The sequence below is a fragment of the Miscanthus floridulus genome, chromosome 5 (genome assembly GCF_019320115.1).
Source record: "Miscanthus floridulus cultivar M001 chromosome 5, ASM1932011v1, whole genome shotgun sequence".
NCBI classification, from domain to species: Eukaryota; Viridiplantae; Streptophyta; class Magnoliopsida; order Poales; family Poaceae; genus Miscanthus; species Miscanthus floridulus.
Window position 1 is genome coordinate 135,378,479 of NC_089584.1, and position 18,788 is coordinate 135,397,266.

Sequence of the window (18,788 nt, forward strand, 5' to 3'; positions counted from 1 at the left end):
CCTCGCTCGACATCCGAGGGCAGGCTTTGCCTCGCCCGATGGCTAGGGGCTAGCTTTGCCTCGCCCGACGTCCGAGGGTGAGCTCTGCCTCGCCCGACGACTGAGGGTGGGCTCCATCTCGCCCGATGTCCGAGGGCGGGATCCGCCTCGCCCGACCCCCGAGGGCTAGACTCCGCCTTGTCTGACGGCTAGGGGCCGGCTCCACCTCGCCCGATGTCCGAGGGTGGGCTCCGCCTCACCCGATGTCCGAGGGCGGGCTCCGCCTCGCTCGATGATTGCACCCTGCTCCTTCATGATGACAAGCACAGGGTATGATAGGACATTCGAGTCAAACGCAGTACCAAGAACCATACCCTACACGCCTGCAGGAAGGTACTGTTAGGATATGATGGGACGGGCGCTTTAAGCCCTTTTCGACATAACAGTGCCCGAATAGTGTTGTAGGCACCGACTTTTGTTCCATAGTGTAGCAGGCGCCGCCTTCAGTCCTCGGGCGCGGATACTAACACGAGCATACGACAGCCATTATGGTCCAAGATAGAAATCACATCATCTATAGTGACGGACGTATGGTCACTTCCCCGATTACTCCCCGAGGGGTCACAGCTCGGCTCTCCGGCACGCCGCACCGTCTGCCAACGTAGGATGGGACACACCCACTTGCTAAATGAGGCCAGGGCATGACCTACGAGGATCAGCGAACACGCCACCTCTGACATGGTCTGCCGTTAAGCAGGGTAGGCATAGGGAAAAAGGAAGACCCGGCTCCCTCAAAGGACCTTCTATACCTTCGATATTTTCCTCTTTCTCCCATCTATAACCCCTGCTTCCCCCTTGGTCTATAAAAGGGAGGGCAGGGCCCCCCACTAAGGGGACGAACTCTCGATGGATCAGTTCAACACACACAACACATCACGCATACAGCCAAGCAACGACCGAGCTCTTGGCGTCCTTTCGACCATTCTATCAGATACCTAGGGCCTCTCCCTCTCTCGACCGTTTATACCCCCTACTATGAACCTTTTTGGTACTAATAATACAAGCAGCAGTAGACTGGACGTAGGGACATTCAGCCCGAACCAGTATAAATCGTGTGTCCTTTAGTGCACCATCCGGGCCTAACGCGCAATAATTATAAATTTATTAGCCGGTGTTTGTTCGAAACACCGACAACAGTTTATCCCCAATCAGTGACCACCAGTGTGCCTGGCCATGGAGTGGCATCGCCTGCAGCCCCGATGCCGATTGATGCGGTGGCGGGGAGGAACTTTCGGCGTGGTGAGGAGCGCCGCCAATGCGACCGGCTACGGGACGACGACGATGCTCGATGGCGCGGAGGGGAGCGCTGACGAGATGGAGAAGCAGCTGACGCGCGAGATGGAGATCCATGGCAATTTTGGGTCCCTCACTTTCTGAACTTTTCAGTGCTTGCCACATCTGCAGATTGGATATTTCCTAAAGTTAAAACAGAATGAAGATTGTCTATGACAGGGTATAATTTAGAGTAGACAAGATCTTTCTCAACACCAGTTTGCAGTGCAAGATCAAGAAAAAGTAAAGACTAATGGATTATAATAATGAGGTAAATAACTATGCATAGAACCATAACTGATATGCGACAGGGTATAGCAGAACAAGACATTTTATAGCTGTGTGCAGTTTGTGAAACTGCATATGGATGGAGGTTTATATAATGCCCATAATAGTCATCTGAATACAACAACTTCGTGGTGAATTTATCATAATAGTGAATTCATTTTTTTCCTGAAAATGCTGAAAGCACTAGTTTCTAGCATGCCATTTCATAGCGTTCGTGCACTTGTAAGTTCAGCCGAGCAAAAACATGTAGCCGTTTCCAAATGCATCTTCACAATACCCAGGAATATACACATGCTGCCATGCTACTTAAAGAAATGGGCTAACGGGAAGTCATTACTACAAGCATGTTGTGAATAGAAGAACGGTGTAAGTAGCCAAACAAAATGACGCATCTCAGAAGACCCGCAAGCACACCAATGTCATACCACGGAGCACGGAGATCAGCGTCTTCAAAGGCCGATGCAAGCAACCTCTCCTGCTGAACTCGAGCGGATGCGCACAGGGCAACGAGCGCCTCCACGACGCCATTCCGTACCGTGATCCCTGCATTCTCTGAGCCCTCGCCGGAGCTGCATAGGCCGCGTAACTCATCAAGCAGAGAGACGAGTCCGTCGAGATCCTGCTCCGACCCGCCGCTGGCATTGTGAGAGGCCTTCAGCTCGTCTAGAACCCGCACCACCGGGCTCACCTCCGCCACGGTGGCCTCTCCTGGCACGCGCTTAATGATCCCTGGACGAAGCAGCAAGGGGCTGGGTGAAGATTGCAAGAGTGCAGAGAACGTCGAGGTGCGGATCTGACGAAGAGTGGTTACTGGATAGATCGACACGTACGTGTGCACCATGTCCATCACCGCCGTCGCAGGAGCCCCGCCGCCCCGTTGCCGTCGAGGAGGCGGTACTGGAGGAAGGCCTCGCCGTCGGGCGTCTCGAACCTCCCCTTGTCCTCCCTCCACATGATGCTTTCTGTCTCCGGCGGAGGGGCCTCCATGGTCCGCTAGGCCGCGCCACCGCCCTCCTCCTTCGCCATCACCCGGTGTTAGCCGGCGGAGGCGCGACTCGCAGGGGAGTCCGCAACGGTGGCGGAGGGACGACTCACGTAGGGGAATGGGGAGTCGAGTGACTAGGCTAAGATGGGTCGGCCTGTAGGCCTATTAAATTGGTTAGGTTCGTTACTTTTAGAGTCTCACAATTGGATCAAAAAAACGACTGCGATGATCAACTGTGAGTACAGTTCAGTTGGCCAACTGTAGACGATCTCGTTCCCCAAACAGGCCCTATAATATCGAGGGAGATTTGAACAGACTCGCTAATGCGCGTGTGAACTGTTGTTTCGCACGCCCATGTACCAAACAAAAATACGGACTCCTTCCCCACCGCTTGATTTTCAAATCGAATCGCTCAATATTTCCTTCCCCACCGCCTCCACCTCCATCCCCGCTCCCCACCCCACGCCGCTCCGTCCTTCCCTCCAGAAGTTCAAAACCCTAGGAACCAGCTGAACTGCCGAAGTTCCAGAACCCCAGGGGGCGAGAACAAGGCGGCGAGATGATTCTCCGGACTCCACCACAGCGGAAGCGCCGCGCGAGCTCTAGCGCCGGCGACGACGCCGACCTCGCTCTTGTCAAATCCGTGGGCGGCGCGAGCGCGACCGGCCGTACTCCGGTCTCCGATCGCCGCCTGGTTCTCTACGACCGCCCCACCGCCCTCGTGCCTGCCGACGCCCCCGGGGAGCCGTTCGACGACATGGTCTGCACGTACCATTGCCGCCAGATGGTGAGATCGCTTCGACCCTTCCTCGTACTAAGCATTTCGTTACAGCGATTGGGAGCTGCCTATTACTTTCCAAACATGTTATTGATGTCGGTTTTGGTCACGCGCGTCAGAATCGAAGCTATCAGTTTACACATGATTAGTTGTTTGGATGAAGGAGATCCTGGAATGAAGACAATGTGCTTTGATATTTTTAAACTAACTGTGTGTGCCATTGTGATATGCATATTGATTTTTTTTTTTTTTGGGGGGGGGGGGGGGGGGGGGGGGGGGGGGGGCATGTGTGCATTTCTGAATTCCGAAAGGTGAAATCAGAGTTCATGGTGGCACTGGGCACTGCAGAGAAGCAAGTTCAGGAGTATCAAACAAAACTCGTTGCATTGGAGGAGCAATTATCTAAGAGTGGTATGTTTGGTCTACCATGATTTCTTATGCATACTGTGTGAATAGGGTTTATTTCAGTTAAGTGTTAATTAGCTACATGAATTACGACTGTCATTTCAAGATATGTCAAACACGACCACCCTCAAAGTTATATCTACAACACGTTCTTTACTTCTAGGAGGTATGAAACTAGGGAAAACAAGTAGTTTTGATGTTGCCTTTTGTTAGTATTATTTTGCTAGAAGTGGAATCAACATACTACAATTTATTGCTGTAGAGGATGAAAGGATGCAGTTCCTGGATAAACTTAACTATGTGGAGCAAGAATTAGCAGCAACCAAAGGGCGGGAGAGTGCATTACAGGAACGGCTACTAAAGGAGTTGAGTGAATATCAGGAGCGGTATCGTGGTCAAGTAATGAAAATAAATGAACTTGAGGTTATCTTCTTACCCTTTGTCATATTCTTTTTTGGGGAAATCCCCTTTTGACACATGATCTGCATCTTTCCATTTGTTGTATTCCTGTGTTTCTTGCAAGGAACTTCAGTGCAGGAGTGCCTTGACTGCCTCGTGTCTACCATATTTACTATTGCATCATATGTAGCATTGAAATTGCTCTGGGCTGATACAATGAGTATCATGCTTCATGTTTGCTAGGGTGTTGTTTCTTGTCACTTTTCAGTGCATTTTGTCCCTTTCTCGGGGTGGAGGGAGCATAAAACATGTGTTTTATTATGATATACCATGGTGGTAATCCTATGTCAGATCTATGAATTAGTGTTTATGGCCATATTTAAACTACAATGTAGCATATCATATATTTGTTTTATCAGTGGACATGAATAGTGCCATGCTTCATGGTAATGTAGGTACAACTCAATAAAGAGATTGATTCTAGGATCAGTGCAGAATCATCAGTATCATCCGCGAAGGAATTGATCAAAGACTTGGAAGGGAATTTGCATCGATTATCTGAAAGTTCAGAAAGGGAGAAGAAAACCCTTAAGAAGGAACTTTCATATGTGAAAGAAGACCTATCCTTATCTGCTTCCAAAAATAACGCTGAGGTTTGTATGGTTAAACTCTTGAAATATCTATTTGTGGTTGCCTGTTGACTTATCTATTTTAAACATTTGGGATAGCTTGAGAAAACAAGACTCAGAGCAGAAAACTATGAGAGTGAGGCAAAGTTGCTGAACGAGCAGTTGACCAACTTGAAAAAGCAACTTGACGAAGTCAGTACTCAGTATTGATCTGATTTACACAATTATATTGTCTATACTGTTTCCAGTTCTTGTCCTTCTGAAAATGGAGCCCCTAACAAAAATATCCACACCTGTATCTATTGGTTCTTCATTTGGTTCCACAGTCACACACTGAAACTAATTTATATTTTATATGGTCTTGATCAGTGTCTCCGTGAGAAGAATGAAATGGAGCTCAAGCTATTGAACTCTAGTGCTTTGCTTAATCAACATGCCTCAACGGATGACCAGAAGTTGATCAAGCTCTTGCAAGAGGAGCTCCGGAATTATGTAAGCATTTCACAAATTTGATGTCTCCTTGATGGTAGATGGTCGCCATGTAGATGCTTGATGTAAATTTATTTCATGCAGTTTGTCTTGTGACATTCTTCTTTTATCTATACGGCTAGGAAATCCAGTTATTTTTGGCCAGAATAAAAGTTCTCAGTTTAACATTGTTATACAACATGTATACCTTCTCGATGATATAGTTTAGTTCAAGGAACTCTCTAAGCTGCGGGGCATTCCAATTATGTTACCTATATCTTGGAAGTTCCAATATTGATACAATGTGATTGATTGGATAGTTTCTTCTTGAAGCAAACTCTGCTACTTTTGAGTCTAGGTACACATACATTACTCCCACATAGCTATCTTGTTTTTTCTCCTATCTATAATTTCCCGTTTTTCCATTCAACACATGTAAAATTGTAAATGCGGTACTGTCACAAGGGATAACAGATGTGGCTAGTTAGATCACCCTATGTCAAAGTCAACAGCAGATGTTATCAAAGTTTTGGTACAGAAATAAGAAAAAAACTGAGCAAGTGCATAACTACATTTATCAAGGGACCCTTTTACCATGCGGTGCATTTAGTTACACGATGCTGTATCTGTTTTGCATGATGAAGTGTCACTCTCTTTTATTTTGTTATAGATTCCTGTACCCCTTAGTTTGAGACATGTCTGTTCTTTCAGTAATGACCTGCTATGCAGTTTCCTAAAACCAATAATACTGTTCAAGGACCTGCTAGGCATTTTCTGAAATTACACTGTTAATCCATATGATTATATCTTTTTATGTAGGAAAAAGAAGTGCATGAAGCTAAAAGGTTGAAGTCTTCCCACACGAATGTTGAGTTGCTGAAAGAAAAGCTATTGGAGGAGCAGGGGCGCAGGGAAAGAGCAGAGCTTGAATTATCAAAACTGCAGGAAATTGATGCCAAAGCACATAAGCTGGAGCTTGAATTAGCATCTTGTACAGCACTGCTCAGCAACATACCAGATGTGTCTTCTTATGCTGACATACCTCAAAAGATCGCAGATCTGCAAAAGTGTGCATACTCAAATTTTCTTTGATCTTTCATTGCCATTTACACTATCCAGTGTATTATGTTCTTATGACACAATCATGCAAAACTGCCAGTACATATTGCAACTTATAAAACATGATATATATAGGTTTCTTTTGCATGAAAGGTTATTATTTTAGTTTTGCTGCTCATTTTTTCTTCATATGAAATTCACTTGGTCATCTGAATGATTGACAGGCAAGCATTGACAAATTTGAACAAAGTTGGTGAGGTAACATCAAGGTTGAAAGAATTAGAGGTTGCATTAGAATTTGCTGATCTCAGCAAGCAACGTGCAGAAGGTGAAGCCACCCTTGCTAAAGTGAGGGCTGAAAGTGCTACTAAGGAGGTCAAGCGGCTTGAGCTTATGGTACCGTCTACCTTCTACACTAGTAATTTTCTATTTTCTATTTTTTATCCCTATGTGAAGGGCGGGCCTGGTGCAAGCGGTAGAGTCTTACCGCCTGTGACCGGAAGGTCCCGGGTTCGAGTCGCGGTCTCCTCACATTGCACAAGCGAGGGTAAGGCTTGCCACTGACACCCTTCCCCAGACCCTGCATAGAGCGGGAGCTCTCTGCACTGGGTACGCCCTTTTTTATTTTTTATCCCTATGTACCCTACCTGTGTAGATTCATTTGCAGTTTGAAAAACCATATCTTCATGTGCCGTATATGCTTAGACTTCTGTTCATTCTTGCCTGATTCTTGTGGTCAGCTTGCTGCAATCAGTGAAGAAAGAGATAAGCTGAGAAAGGAACATCCTACGGAGTCAGATCAATCTGGGATGGAAAAAACGATAAGAGAGCTGGAGAGCATTATACACGAGCTGAAAGAACTGATTAGTCACAAGGACACTGAACTCAATATAATGAACGAAAGATTAAGCCTTGAAACAAGGAAAGTGAAGTCCTTGGAGCGAGAGGGAGATCAGCTACGCTCTCAGGTGGCCTTACTAGAGTCCAAGGTAAGGACCCCCCAAGATCACCCATTAAATTGTTTCCTTGATAATCCTACTCTGTTATTTGGAACAGTTGTATAAAAAAAGGTCAGCCTCATATGCCCCAATATAATTCTTGAAATATGTTTTTGTTGGATATACTGCCGAAATCTCTTAGATGTCACAAAGTTAGATTAATTGGTGCTAGGCAGGTTAACAGAAATGTTCGTGTCCGCAATTTTTTCTTTAAATGGGAGACATTAGGTTGTCTCTCTACAGTACTACGATGTGACAATGTCTTTCTGCTTTCTTCCTTGCTCATGCACACACTCGTTCCACTATGCCAGTCTTCCTTTTTTTTCCTGAAGAAACCTGTGTCAGTGTTCCTGACCAATTAAAAAAAAGGAATTGCTCACATGATTGTCGGTTTGTCGCACAACCGCGTTACAACAGAATCTTCTGCTGGTTGCCTGACTCAAGCACATATTTGTTACGCCATGCCAGTTGTAATGTGGTTGTACATATAGCAGTGTTAAAATAATATTCTTGACTTTCGCTCTTTGCACATTTTAGGGCAGGTTCTTATTTGCCAATGTCTTATTGGTGTAGATTTATCAGTTTCAGTGGAGTATCCATGCTTTATTCCTGCTGGTACATTGACTCAGTGAGCATGTCCCATCTTTCTTGTTATATCGTTAGCATCCCTGAACCACTAGGTATAGGAACTTCTGCTATAATTCCCAGGCCTATGAGCTGAAGCATAAAAAACTAAGGGTGGTTGTGCTGTTCTGCTTCCAATGAAACTTTGGTGGATGGTTTTATGCTGAAGATGTCTGTTTTGTTGATGTCTCATGATTATCCTTTGTCTACTGGCGTTGTCTTGTGAAACTTAGCACATGTATAAATCCTGCATCTTTAAAATACAGTTAGTTGAGTGCGCAGTTATTGATATGTACTCTGTGGATTCTACTAATTTAACTTGCAACATTTCTCCTGTGTGCCATGCTTGTGCTAGCTTCAAAGTTCTTGTCATATTTGACAGTTAGGTCATGGAGATTACTCTGCCTCAAGCACAAAAGTACTGCGCATGGTAAATACTCTTGGAGTCGACAATGAAGCCAAGCAGACAATAGAAGCACTACAAGCTGAACTAAAGAAAACAAAAGAGAGGCTGCAGGCAGTTGAGGAACTGAAAGGACAAGCTGGTATGCAGTCACATCTCACATTATTTGTACTGTTCATGATCCTACGGATTTCTATTTTAATTTATTGTCGTATGCAAAAACTTGTTTACTGCTTCTGCTTACTCTAGTCTACAATGTATTTGCTAAGTGGTTTGTGTTTGGAGTAGTTGCTTAGTATAACAAAAGTTACAAGATAATCTGTATTTAAATGGAGTGAACTGTCTTTGGATAGCCTGTACCTTTTACGCTCAATTCCTTGTTATTTTTCTTTGAGTGCACTTATAAATGGAACATTGACGTGCAGATGCTGGAACTGTGGTAGACGCTAATATTGCTGAAAAGTTGGCACAACTTAAGAATCAAATTGCGACACTTGAAAAACGTGAAGAAAGGTGTGCAGCCTATTATTTCTCCTCTAGAATCTGTTATACATTTTGTTTGTTATAATATTGTACTTTGTTCAAAACAGATACAAGGCGGTGTTTGCGGAGAGGATCTCGGTCTTCCGGAAAGCCTGCTGCTCCCTTTTCGGTTACAAGGTAATGATAATGTAACACACACCATATGAGGGCAGCTTTTTGCTAAATAACCCCCCAACCCCTTCTCTCTCCATTTAACTGTTTTAGCCACCTGTAGAAATTCTGTATTCATTTTCCTTAGATGCAATCAATTGAAATACGACTAGCAGGATCTTGAAATGTAGCTGTAGATCTGTTGTTCAATGTTGAGTTTAACAGAGTTATGTGTTGAGCAATTTAATGCCCAACAGCAAGACTCAAGCTAAAGGGCAATATGCACCTTGTTACTGGAGGTCGATAGAGTCCATCTTTATATTTTATTGTAATGATAATCTTCAGCTTGTCTTTTGGAGGCAAAATTTCGAGGTTTGCATATGTGATGTCAATTTCAGTAAACATCATGTATTCATGTACACTTTTTCCTCTGTTACTATATTGTGTTGAATTTTCCTTCTTGCATGCTTCTAACTCTATCCAGCTATTCAACATAAATGATAACTTTGCTTAACCTTTCTTGTTTCATGGTTTTAGATAGTGATGAATGATCAGCAACAGTCAAATGGGATCCCTGTAACACGCTTTATTCTGCAGTCAGTTTATGCCCAAAGCAATGATGAAAAGCTTGAGTTTGACTATGAATCAGGAAGCACTAATATCGTGGTAAGACTATCACACTGTTGAAATGGTCTTTCATATATTTTACTGGAACATCATTTGATGTTACTGATATATACAGGTCAACGACTACACGTCCCAACACGAAATTGCTCAGCAGGTATTAAGCTGGTTAATTTCATTTTACTAGCAAGTTGCAAGCACTCATGCACCCTAGCTGTTTGAAGTCCCCAGTCTCCATCTTAAAACTATACATTTGTTTTGTTTGGAACTTGATTCCTGAGCTCGTATGACATGTTCAAGGTTCTGAGGCTCTGATATTTGAATCAGGCTGGAACAGACTAATCTACGTGATTAGATAAAATCACATTTGCTATTGAGGGTTGCACTTGTGTTGATTGTCTAGTTGGTATGTTGACCATAGAAGTCAACTGTTCGTAACAGTGGAGTTCCCCATTAGTAGTTTGTCCATAAATAAATACATTTGTTATGGATCTGAGTCTGACCTAACCTCTGTACACTTATGGTTGGCATTGTTAGAACAGTTAACTCCAAGGCGGTTTTAAATTTGTATCGAATTGGAAGTGGAATTTACTGCCTCAGAAGATCTAACCATACTTTTCAGGTCGACGTCTTCATAAAGAGGATGAACTCCATACCAGCCTTCACTGCCAACCTGACAATGGAGTCTTTCAACAAAAGAAGTATATGCTGAAGACATGAAACTAGCGTCAGGACACATTGCTGGATGTTTGTATGTTTACAATGGTCCTCCATTGATGAAAAGTATATATATGAGCACTCACATGGATGGTGAAAACTGCTTCTACCAATTGAAATTGAGGCTGTAGCTTTGGTTTTTATCCCATGTATCCTTTTTCCTGTCGTAACAAGGCGTACATGAGTATTACGGGGCATGGGGACATAATGTTGAAGCTGCGGCTTGTCTAAAGTGTAGCTACCAGCTAACTAGGAATGCTTTACTTGATTCGCGCCAATCATGACTAATGTTATTCTTCTGAGAGAGCGAGAGTTTTGCTGCAGATGAGCTGCTTTGATCAGTCACGGATGGCTGAAATTCCGCCATACGTTATCATATTGATTTGTATATGTCGTTACAAGTTACAGGTACGTCAACCAGTTGTAGCTGAATCAAGTGCAACGGCTTCAGTGAAACTTCACGCGGGAAATCAGTAAACTGCCATCAGCTGGCTTTACTTGTACAGGCTCCCAAAGATAAAAGTTGAGACGCCTCAGAACTGAACGATCTATCTCCACCATAACTGAAAATGGCCACGCGTTCCCTCCTATTTCCCCGTCCTTTTCCGGCCAGGCCAACTGATGATTTGTCCATCCAGAGTTCCGGACTGAGATCGACGGTTCTCGTGCTCCCGCGCTGCGACTCGGCTACGAGCCTCACACGGTCGGCGTGAGGGTTGGGGCGCCTCACACGAAACGGCTCCCCGAACCGAACCCTCCCGCGGTGCAGGGCAGATAGCAGGCGCGTTGCTCGCGCCTCGTCACATAAATCGTCTCCGACCTCCAGGTGCCCGGGCCATACACGGCCACCCTGGTGCGTCGCGCTCCTAGTCGTAGCGGCCTACGGGCTCTTGAGCAGAGAGAAGTAGCCTTGCTAGCTCCCGCCCCAGCTGCTGCGAGCAATGATGGTGCGTCTGTGTGTGCATTCAGACGATGTCAGCTCGTCATGCATGTCGACGAGTCTCTGAGATTTCCTCCTGCTATCTGCAGTGAAGTGACGCTGTTTCCGTGCCTTTGGTGCAGGCACTGACGGAGCGGCAGCCGCAGCTGGAGAAGAAGCCGCCGCGGGGGAGGGCGCCGCTGTCGGGGAAGGCCGTCGCGGCGCTGTGCGTGACGAGCTTCGTTGTGGGGCTGCTGCTCAGCGGCAATGTGTCGCTGATGTCGGCGTCGGCGTCCTCGAGCAGGGACACTGCCGAGAACGAGAAGAGCGTTCGTGTTTCCGGCTGTGACAGCAAGCGTGTAAGTCTGCTTAGAACCCGCTTTTTTCTGCTGGTAAAGTAATAGTATATACTACGTACTCCAAGAATTTTGTCACCGACTCACAGAGCCTTGCACCGTTACTGCGCGTACTCGTTGGCACTCATCATCTGTATATCTGATCGAACTCTGAATCTCTGACCAGAAACTTGGAGAGAGCCACCCCAAGGATCTCCTGAACGAGGTGTCGAGGACTCATCAAGCAATCCAGTAAGCATCCCGTCTCGAATCGAACGCTGCAGCTGCTAAGTAACTTGCCAGCAGCCACATGCATGCATAATGCATTGCACGCCTTTTGTCTTTGAAATCCACATTCTTCCACGGTGTACGCTACGGCGAGGTCATGGACTCGTGGTGCGCTGCTGAACTTGTAGGTCGCTGGACAAGGCGGTGTCCACCCTGGAGATGGAGATGGCCGTGGAGCGCGCGAGGAGCGGCAGCGGCGGTGCCGTGGCATCCAGCAGCAGGACTCCCCAGAAGGCCTTCATCGTGGTGGGCATCAACACGGCCTTCACCAGCAAGAAGCGCCGCGACTCGCTCCGTGACACCTGGGTCCCCAGAGGTACACACCACCCACCCACCACGCACACATGCATGGACCGTACCAGTAAGCCATTGGTGTGCGCGCATAACACGGCGCCTGCAGGGGATAAGCTGAGGAAGCTGGAGCAGGAGAAGGGGATCGTGATCCGGTTCGTGATCGGGCACAGCGGCACGCCGGGCGGCGGCGCGCTGGACCGCGCCCTGGACGCGGAGGAGGCCGAGACCAGGGACTTCCTGCGGCTGGACCACGCCGAGGGCTACCACGAGCTGTCGTCCAAGACCAGGACCTACTTCACCACCGCCGTCGTCACCTGGGACGCCGACTTCTACGTCAAGGTCGACGACGACATCCACCTCAACCTCGGTACGTACGTTACGTGCTGCCATTCATTGCAATTTGCAGCGAGTCGTGTCAAGTCGTTACGTACAGGGTAGTAGTGGTGCTGGTGCTCCTTCGTAAGTCTCAATTCTCAAGGATCTCGTTTCTAACTGCAGGGATGCTGTCGAGCAGGCTGGCGAAACACAGGACGCGGCCGAGGGTGTACGTCGGCTGCATGAAGTCCGGGCCTGTCCTGTCACAGAAGTGAGCAAAAATCCCCACTCCTATTATATAAGAACACAGGAGCAAGAGCATTTTTGGTTCTGTCGAGTGAGACCTGTATATGTCTGTATATCTGTTGCAGAGGAGTGAAGTACCACGAGCCAGAGTACTGGAAGTTCGGTGACGAGGGCAACAAGTACTTCCGCCACGCCACCGGCCAAATCTACGCCATCTCCAAGGATCTCGCCGCCTACATCTCCATCAACCAGTTATTTCCTGACTGCCATATGTCTTGCACCGTGTCATGTGTGGTCGCGTTCCTCTGTGCCTGACGTACGTGTATCGTTTCCACTTTCCAGGCCGATCCTGCACAGGTTCGCGAACGAGGACGTCTCCCTGGGCGCGTGGCTGATCGGGCTCGAGGTCGAGCACGTCGACGACCGGAGCATGTGCTGCGCGACGCCTCCAGGTACAGCACCACCTCCTCTTCTCCTGAATAATTCACCTAGTGCTCAGCTGTAACGGCGAGCCTGCTGCGTCTCTCTGCTGTGCAGACTGCGAGTGGAAGAAGCGAGCCGGGAACGTGTGCGTGGCGTCCTTCGACTGGTCGTGCAGCGGCGTCTGCAAGTCGGTGGACCGGATGCGGCACATTCACAAGGCCTGCGGCGAAGGCGAAGGGGCCGTCTGGAACGCCGCCACATGAGATCGCCGATCTCACCGGAACCATTGTTGTATGTGGAGCTTCACTTGGTCGTGCGTCCAATTTCTGAAAATGCGAAGGCGAGAGGGAAGAGCTTGAACCACTGTTTGGCACGAACATTCCGCATGGCAAGTATGGTCGTTTCGCTTGCATTGAGACGTCATGCTGTGATCCACGTAAAAGCGCATGGATTGGTGTGTGAATGTGATTGTAGAAACAGAGGAAAATGGTACTTGATCGACCAACTGCAGTAAAGCTGCTTACTAATCATGATTTTTATTTTGGCCTTTTTTATCCAAAAAAATATTGCACTGTGGCCCATGGATATGGTAAAACTGTAGTAGTACTCCTTTGTCCAAAAATAATACACGTCCGCTTTTTGAGGAGTTGATCAATTTTAAAATTAACAAAATTCATAAAAAATAGTATTAACATTGTATCTTCTTATAGGTTTGCTATGAAATTGTATGACTAATCTAGTGGTACTTATTTCGTATCATCAACATTATTATTTCTTATATATATTTAGTTAAATTTGAGATTAGTTGACTACTCAAAAACACTCTCTTTTTTACAGAGGGAGTATAAATACCCATGCTCATAAAAATAAAGATGCTCACATACACGTGCATACTCATCCTAACCCATGATGTTTTTGAGAGATAATGGTAGATTAACAAAGTCAATAAATACATCATTGTTAATGTACATGTTACCTATCATTAAAAAAAATTAACAAAAAATTGTGAGCATGTATGCTCAAGCAGACTATTGATTTGACCATTGTAACTAACAACCGATCAAAGATTGGAGCTGCCTGTAACATAATTTGCCTGGTTGTTCATCAATTTTTTAGTTATTTTTTATAATCCTAATACACCATGTCCCGTCTCCGGTACCCCCATCTTTTCCTCAATCCGCATCCTCCACATCCATCACCAAGTTCCAATCCGAACTTCTTCTCATCGATCTGCTCTTTTCCTCGCTCGCTCGAGTTACAATCGACAGCTGCTCCCGCTTTTGGCTCCTCTCGATTCGATTCCTGCTCGATAAATTGCCCATCCGCCCCACGCGTCCTCCTCTGCTTTTACCCCCTCTGAATCCTCAGCTATTTAGAGTTTCACCGCCCATCCCCCATCGATGTATTATTATGACAAGGACATCCATCAATTTTCTCTTCTTCCGTTCCTAGCAAACCTCCTGTTTCCGCTTGCCTCTATGGAAACAGACCACACTCTAGATGGGGACCCGCCACCAATTTTGCCCAATCCGCCGGATCCGCACTCCACATCCCAGAAAAATCACTTGGCCACCTCTACGGAAGTGGAACTTGCGAGGTCCAAGCAAGCTGTGCAGCTCACCCCATGTCATGGTAAAGAGCAGCAGAACACAACTTGCAGCCAGCAGCAGACAGGTCACAAGCGTCAGCAGAGCACCCAAAACAGAGAACATGGGCTACGGCAGTCTCAGACTCAGGCCATCCCAAACCGCAATGCAGCTGAGGGGGTTCAGATTGTGCCACGTCTCACTGATGAGAGCCTCACCTTGGCAGCAAAAAATAAAGAGTTTGCAGTGCGGACTACGCCTCATGATGCTCATCTACAACCTCGCCCCTACAATCCTGATCAGGCTTCGGCGCCGGCCTCAAGGGCGCCAAGGAAGCCATGACACACCTTGCCTGGAACTGCCGCGGCTCAGGCGGGAGCCTTCGCAGTTCCAAGATGGTGCATCTAGCCCGCCTACTCATATCCACTAAAGCGTGGTATGTTTTATTTCAGAAACTAGGAACTCTTCTACCACTAGAACTTCGCTTATAAATCATTTTAATTATTCTGACGCTTTTGTAGTTCCAGCACAAGGCCAGTCCGGGGGCCTTTGGTTGATATGGAACCACGATGTAGACATTACTGTAGTTGATCACTGTCACCACTATATATTTGCTTTATGTACAAATAATATTAGTATGCAGCAGTATGGACTTATCTGTATCTATGGTGATCCTCACCACCGTACCACTAGTGAAATCTGGAGACAAGTGCTAAATTTTGTTGAAACTAATAACAACTTGCCGATCTTATGTATGGGTGATATGATTAATATTATGCATGTTAATGAGAAGTTAGGTCCCACTAGAGCTGATGTTCGTCGTATTAATACTTTCTGTGCTTATGTCAAACAGTGTGGTTTCATTGATTTGGGTTATAACGGTTGTCGGTGTTTCGAACCGGCGGGCCCTCAACCAACTAGTAAAAATGTACTGCGTGCCCCTAATCCCGGATGGTGATGCAAAGAGACACAATGTTTACACTGGTTCGGGCAATGGGTGCCCTACGTCCAGTCTAAGATATCGATCTTGTATTCCTTGCACCGAAATGCTCGTAGTAGAGGATTACAAGCAAGGCGAGAGAGGGAGCTAGTCCCAGGTCTGTGTGGAACGACGTGGATTGCTTGAGACGTTGGTCTCAGGCGGTGGGGAAGCGTGCGCGTCACAGAGTGTCGAGAGTGTGTTTGTCTACCTCGTGTGCTCGTCTATGCCTGGGTGTGTGCGGGCGTGAGAGTAAGTCGGTTCTCCTCTACGTGTTCGTCTATCTCGTGTGCTCGGGGCTTAGAAACGGCCCCGATCCCTCCTTTTTATAGTTGAAGGGGGGACAAGGGTGGTACATGTGTCAGCTACGCGGTGTCGTGCGAACAGAGGTGGTGTGTCCGAGTCCTGTAGCCTGTTACTGTGGCGGCATGGTCGATGGAGTGGTCCTGCCCTTGAAGTGTTGGAGCAACGCGCCGGTCACATCCGATCATGTACGATGTGGGAGCTCCAGTGATGGCTTGACGCAGGGCCTGGCAAGCGACGTGCTGGTTGCTGTGCGTTGACTGCGTGAAGAGCCGATGCTCAGTTGATGCCGAGGCCGAGCCGTCGTGGGGGGCTTGGTGGGCGCGAATCCCGAGGTTGCCGAGGCCCCAAAGTAGACTGCCGAGGCGTGGAGGGAGCAGTTGGTCCTGTACACTGACTCTGAGGCTATAGTAACCCGGACCTGACTCCGCACGCCGCGTTGTTCCTAGAGTAGGAGTTAGGTGGCGCAGCGCAGTATGGGCGCCGGTCGTGGGCACAGCACCGAGCACAGCGGCCGGTAACCCTTGCCCTGTCCTGTCCTGGATGGCATGGCTTCGATGTGACTGGCGTCCAGTCGGCCACTCCGCTGTGTCGAGCCGTCGTTCGGCTGATATCGCAGGAGCGGTTGAACACGCCGGGCGGACGTGACATCTTGTCCGAGAAGTTGGTCGAGGCGGAGGCGACAGGTTTGTTTTGCCGAGCCGGCCTTGAGCGAGGCGGAGAATCGGCATCTCGTTCGAGGCTGTACGCGCGGGGCCTCGGGCGAGACGGAGAATCGGTTCCCCGGCCGAGGCCTTTCGTGCGAGGCCTCAAGCGAGGCGGAAAATCGGTAGGCCGTCCGAGGCCTCTCGTGTGAGGCCTCTAGCGAGGCGGAGAGTAGGTGGCCTCGGACGTGGCCGGGGTTTAGCCAATAGTTGTCTCTTGGCTTTGATTTTGACAGGGTATAAGCGATTTTTTCGATAGTTGCTTAGGGGACCCCATCTCATGGTACCCGACAGTAGCCCCCGAGCCTCAGGGAGAGTGCGAGCGCTCTCCTTGAGGTTTTGACGAGACTCGGCTCGCAGCAGCTCCTGGCGGGATGGTGTTTCATACTCGAGACCTCGGTGGATGCGCACGAGCGCACCTGCCGGGTGTAGCCCCCGAGGCCCTGGAGGAGTGGATTTATTCCTCCAGGGGCTTTTCTTACGTCGTGAGAGGTTTTATTGCATTTGCCGAGCCCATGAGTGCGAGTTCGGGTCGCTGAGCCTCGGCAAGGTTGCAGGAAGAGCCCCTAGCCTCTGCACGGAGCGAGAGGGCCGTTAGAGGTTTCCCTGGCTTTTTGTGCAGCCCTCACGCATCCTTTTCGTTCGGAAGGAGGGGTGGAGGGTGCCATTCTACCCTCGGTGGGCGCGAGCAGTGACACCTCCGGTGAGCTGTTATTGGGTAAGTCCAAGTGGAGGCCCGTGCCCTGTTCAATAGGGGTCAGCTAGCGGTCCAGAGACGCACTCCAAGAGTACCAGAGGGCTTCTCTAGTGGGTGTCGAGGCCGTTTGATGGGCCCCGGTGGCTCGGCGCCTCCCTACGATGGGATCCAATTCGGAGACCTACCTGCCGGTCTCGGACACGACTTAGGGCGTCCCAAGCAATCGTTTGCTCGGGCCTTGGCCATGCGTGGGCTCGCCCATAGTTGTCCCTGACTCTGCTGCCCTGGGGCGTCTGTCGAAACCCTCGGGGGCCCAGCCTTCAAACCCCTAGACTGTAATGGGCTCGATGCCCTTTATCGCGTTTTTCCGAGCCTTTGATCACGAGCTCGGGTCGCTTGTCTTCGTCCTAGGTGCAGGAAGAGCCCCTGAGCCTCCGCACGGAGTGAGATGGTGGGGGGGGGGTTCCCCTGGCTTTTTGTGCGACCCTCGCACATCCTTTTCGTTCAGACGGAGGGGTTGTTCGCCGAGCCCCCTCGAGTGCGAGCCTGGGTCGTTGGGTCTTGGCGAAGTTGTAGAAAGAGCCCCCTAACCTCTACACAGAGCGAGAGGGCCGTCAGGGGTTCCCCTGGCTTTTGGTGTGACCCTCGCGCGCCCTTTCCGTTCGGACGGAGGGGTTGTTTGTTGAGCCCCCTCGAGTGCGAGCCTGGGTCGCTGGGTCTTAGCAAGGTTGCAGGAAGGGCCCCCTAGCCTCTGCATAGAGCAAGAGGGCTGTCAGGAGTTCCCCTGGCTTTTTATACGACCCTCATGCATCCTTTTCGTTCGGAAGGAGGGGTTGTTTGCCGAGCCCCCTCGAGTGCGAGCCTGGGTCGCTGGGTCTCAGCAAGGTTGCAATAAGAGCCCCCTAGCCTCTGCACGGAGCGAGAGGGCCGTTAGGAGTTCCCCTGGCTTTTTGTACGACCCTCGCGCATCCTTTTCGTTCGGAAGGAGGGGTGGAATATGCCAGGCTACCCTCGATGGGCGCGAGCGGTGGCACTTTCGGTGAGTTGTTATCGGGTAAGTCCGAGTGGAGGCCTGTGCCCCGTTCAATAGGGGTCGGCTAGCGGTCCAGAGACGCACTCCAAGAGTACCAGAGGGTTTCTCTAGTGGGTGCTAGGGCCGTTCGATGGGCCCCGGTGGCTTGGTGCCTCCCTACGGTGGGATCCCATTCGGAGACCTCCCTGCCGGTCTCGGACACGACTTAGGGCGTCCCAAGCATTTCGCTTGCTTGGGTCTCGGCCTCGTATGGGCTCACCCATAGTTGTCCCTGACTCTATTGCCCTGGGGCGGTTGTCGAAACCCTTAGGGGCCCAGCCTTCGAACCCCTAGACCGTAACGGGC

At 48.8% G+C, this 18,788-nt stretch overlaps 1 protein-coding gene and 1 long non-coding RNA gene across 2 annotated transcripts; both read left to right on the forward strand.

Moving 5' to 3' along the window:
- The first annotated feature begins 2,928 nt into the window (after positions 1 to 2,928).
- Positions 2,929 to 13,787, forward strand: LOC136455413 (mitotic spindle checkpoint protein MAD1-like). The gene is made up of 25 exons (XM_066455448.1): positions 2,929 to 3,371; positions 3,674 to 3,773; positions 4,030 to 4,190; positions 4,622 to 4,819; positions 4,895 to 4,987; positions 5,165 to 5,287; positions 6,083 to 6,330; positions 6,547 to 6,718; positions 7,063 to 7,311; positions 8,327 to 8,489; positions 8,773 to 8,860; positions 8,938 to 9,007; positions 9,518 to 9,646; positions 9,723 to 9,761; positions 10,227 to 10,305; positions 10,960 to 11,036; positions 11,251 to 11,268; positions 11,384 to 11,599; positions 11,763 to 11,827; positions 11,992 to 12,179; positions 12,264 to 12,524; positions 12,656 to 12,743; positions 12,844 to 12,969; positions 13,061 to 13,170; positions 13,256 to 13,787. The coding sequence occupies exons 1-25, from the start codon at positions 3,144 to 3,146 to the stop codon at positions 13,402 to 13,404; spliced, it is 3,438 nt and encodes a 1,145-aa protein (XP_066311545.1). The 5' UTR covers positions 2,929 to 3,143; the 3' UTR covers positions 13,405 to 13,787.
- Positions 13,788 to 14,246: 459 nt separating this feature from the next.
- LOC136450882 (uncharacterized) lies at positions 14,247 to 15,381 on the forward strand. The gene is made up of 2 exons (XR_010758472.1): positions 14,247 to 15,163; positions 15,249 to 15,381. It is a non-coding gene; the product is annotated as an uncharacterized lncRNA (long non-coding RNA).
- Positions 15,382 to 18,788: the final 3,407 nt, after the last annotated feature.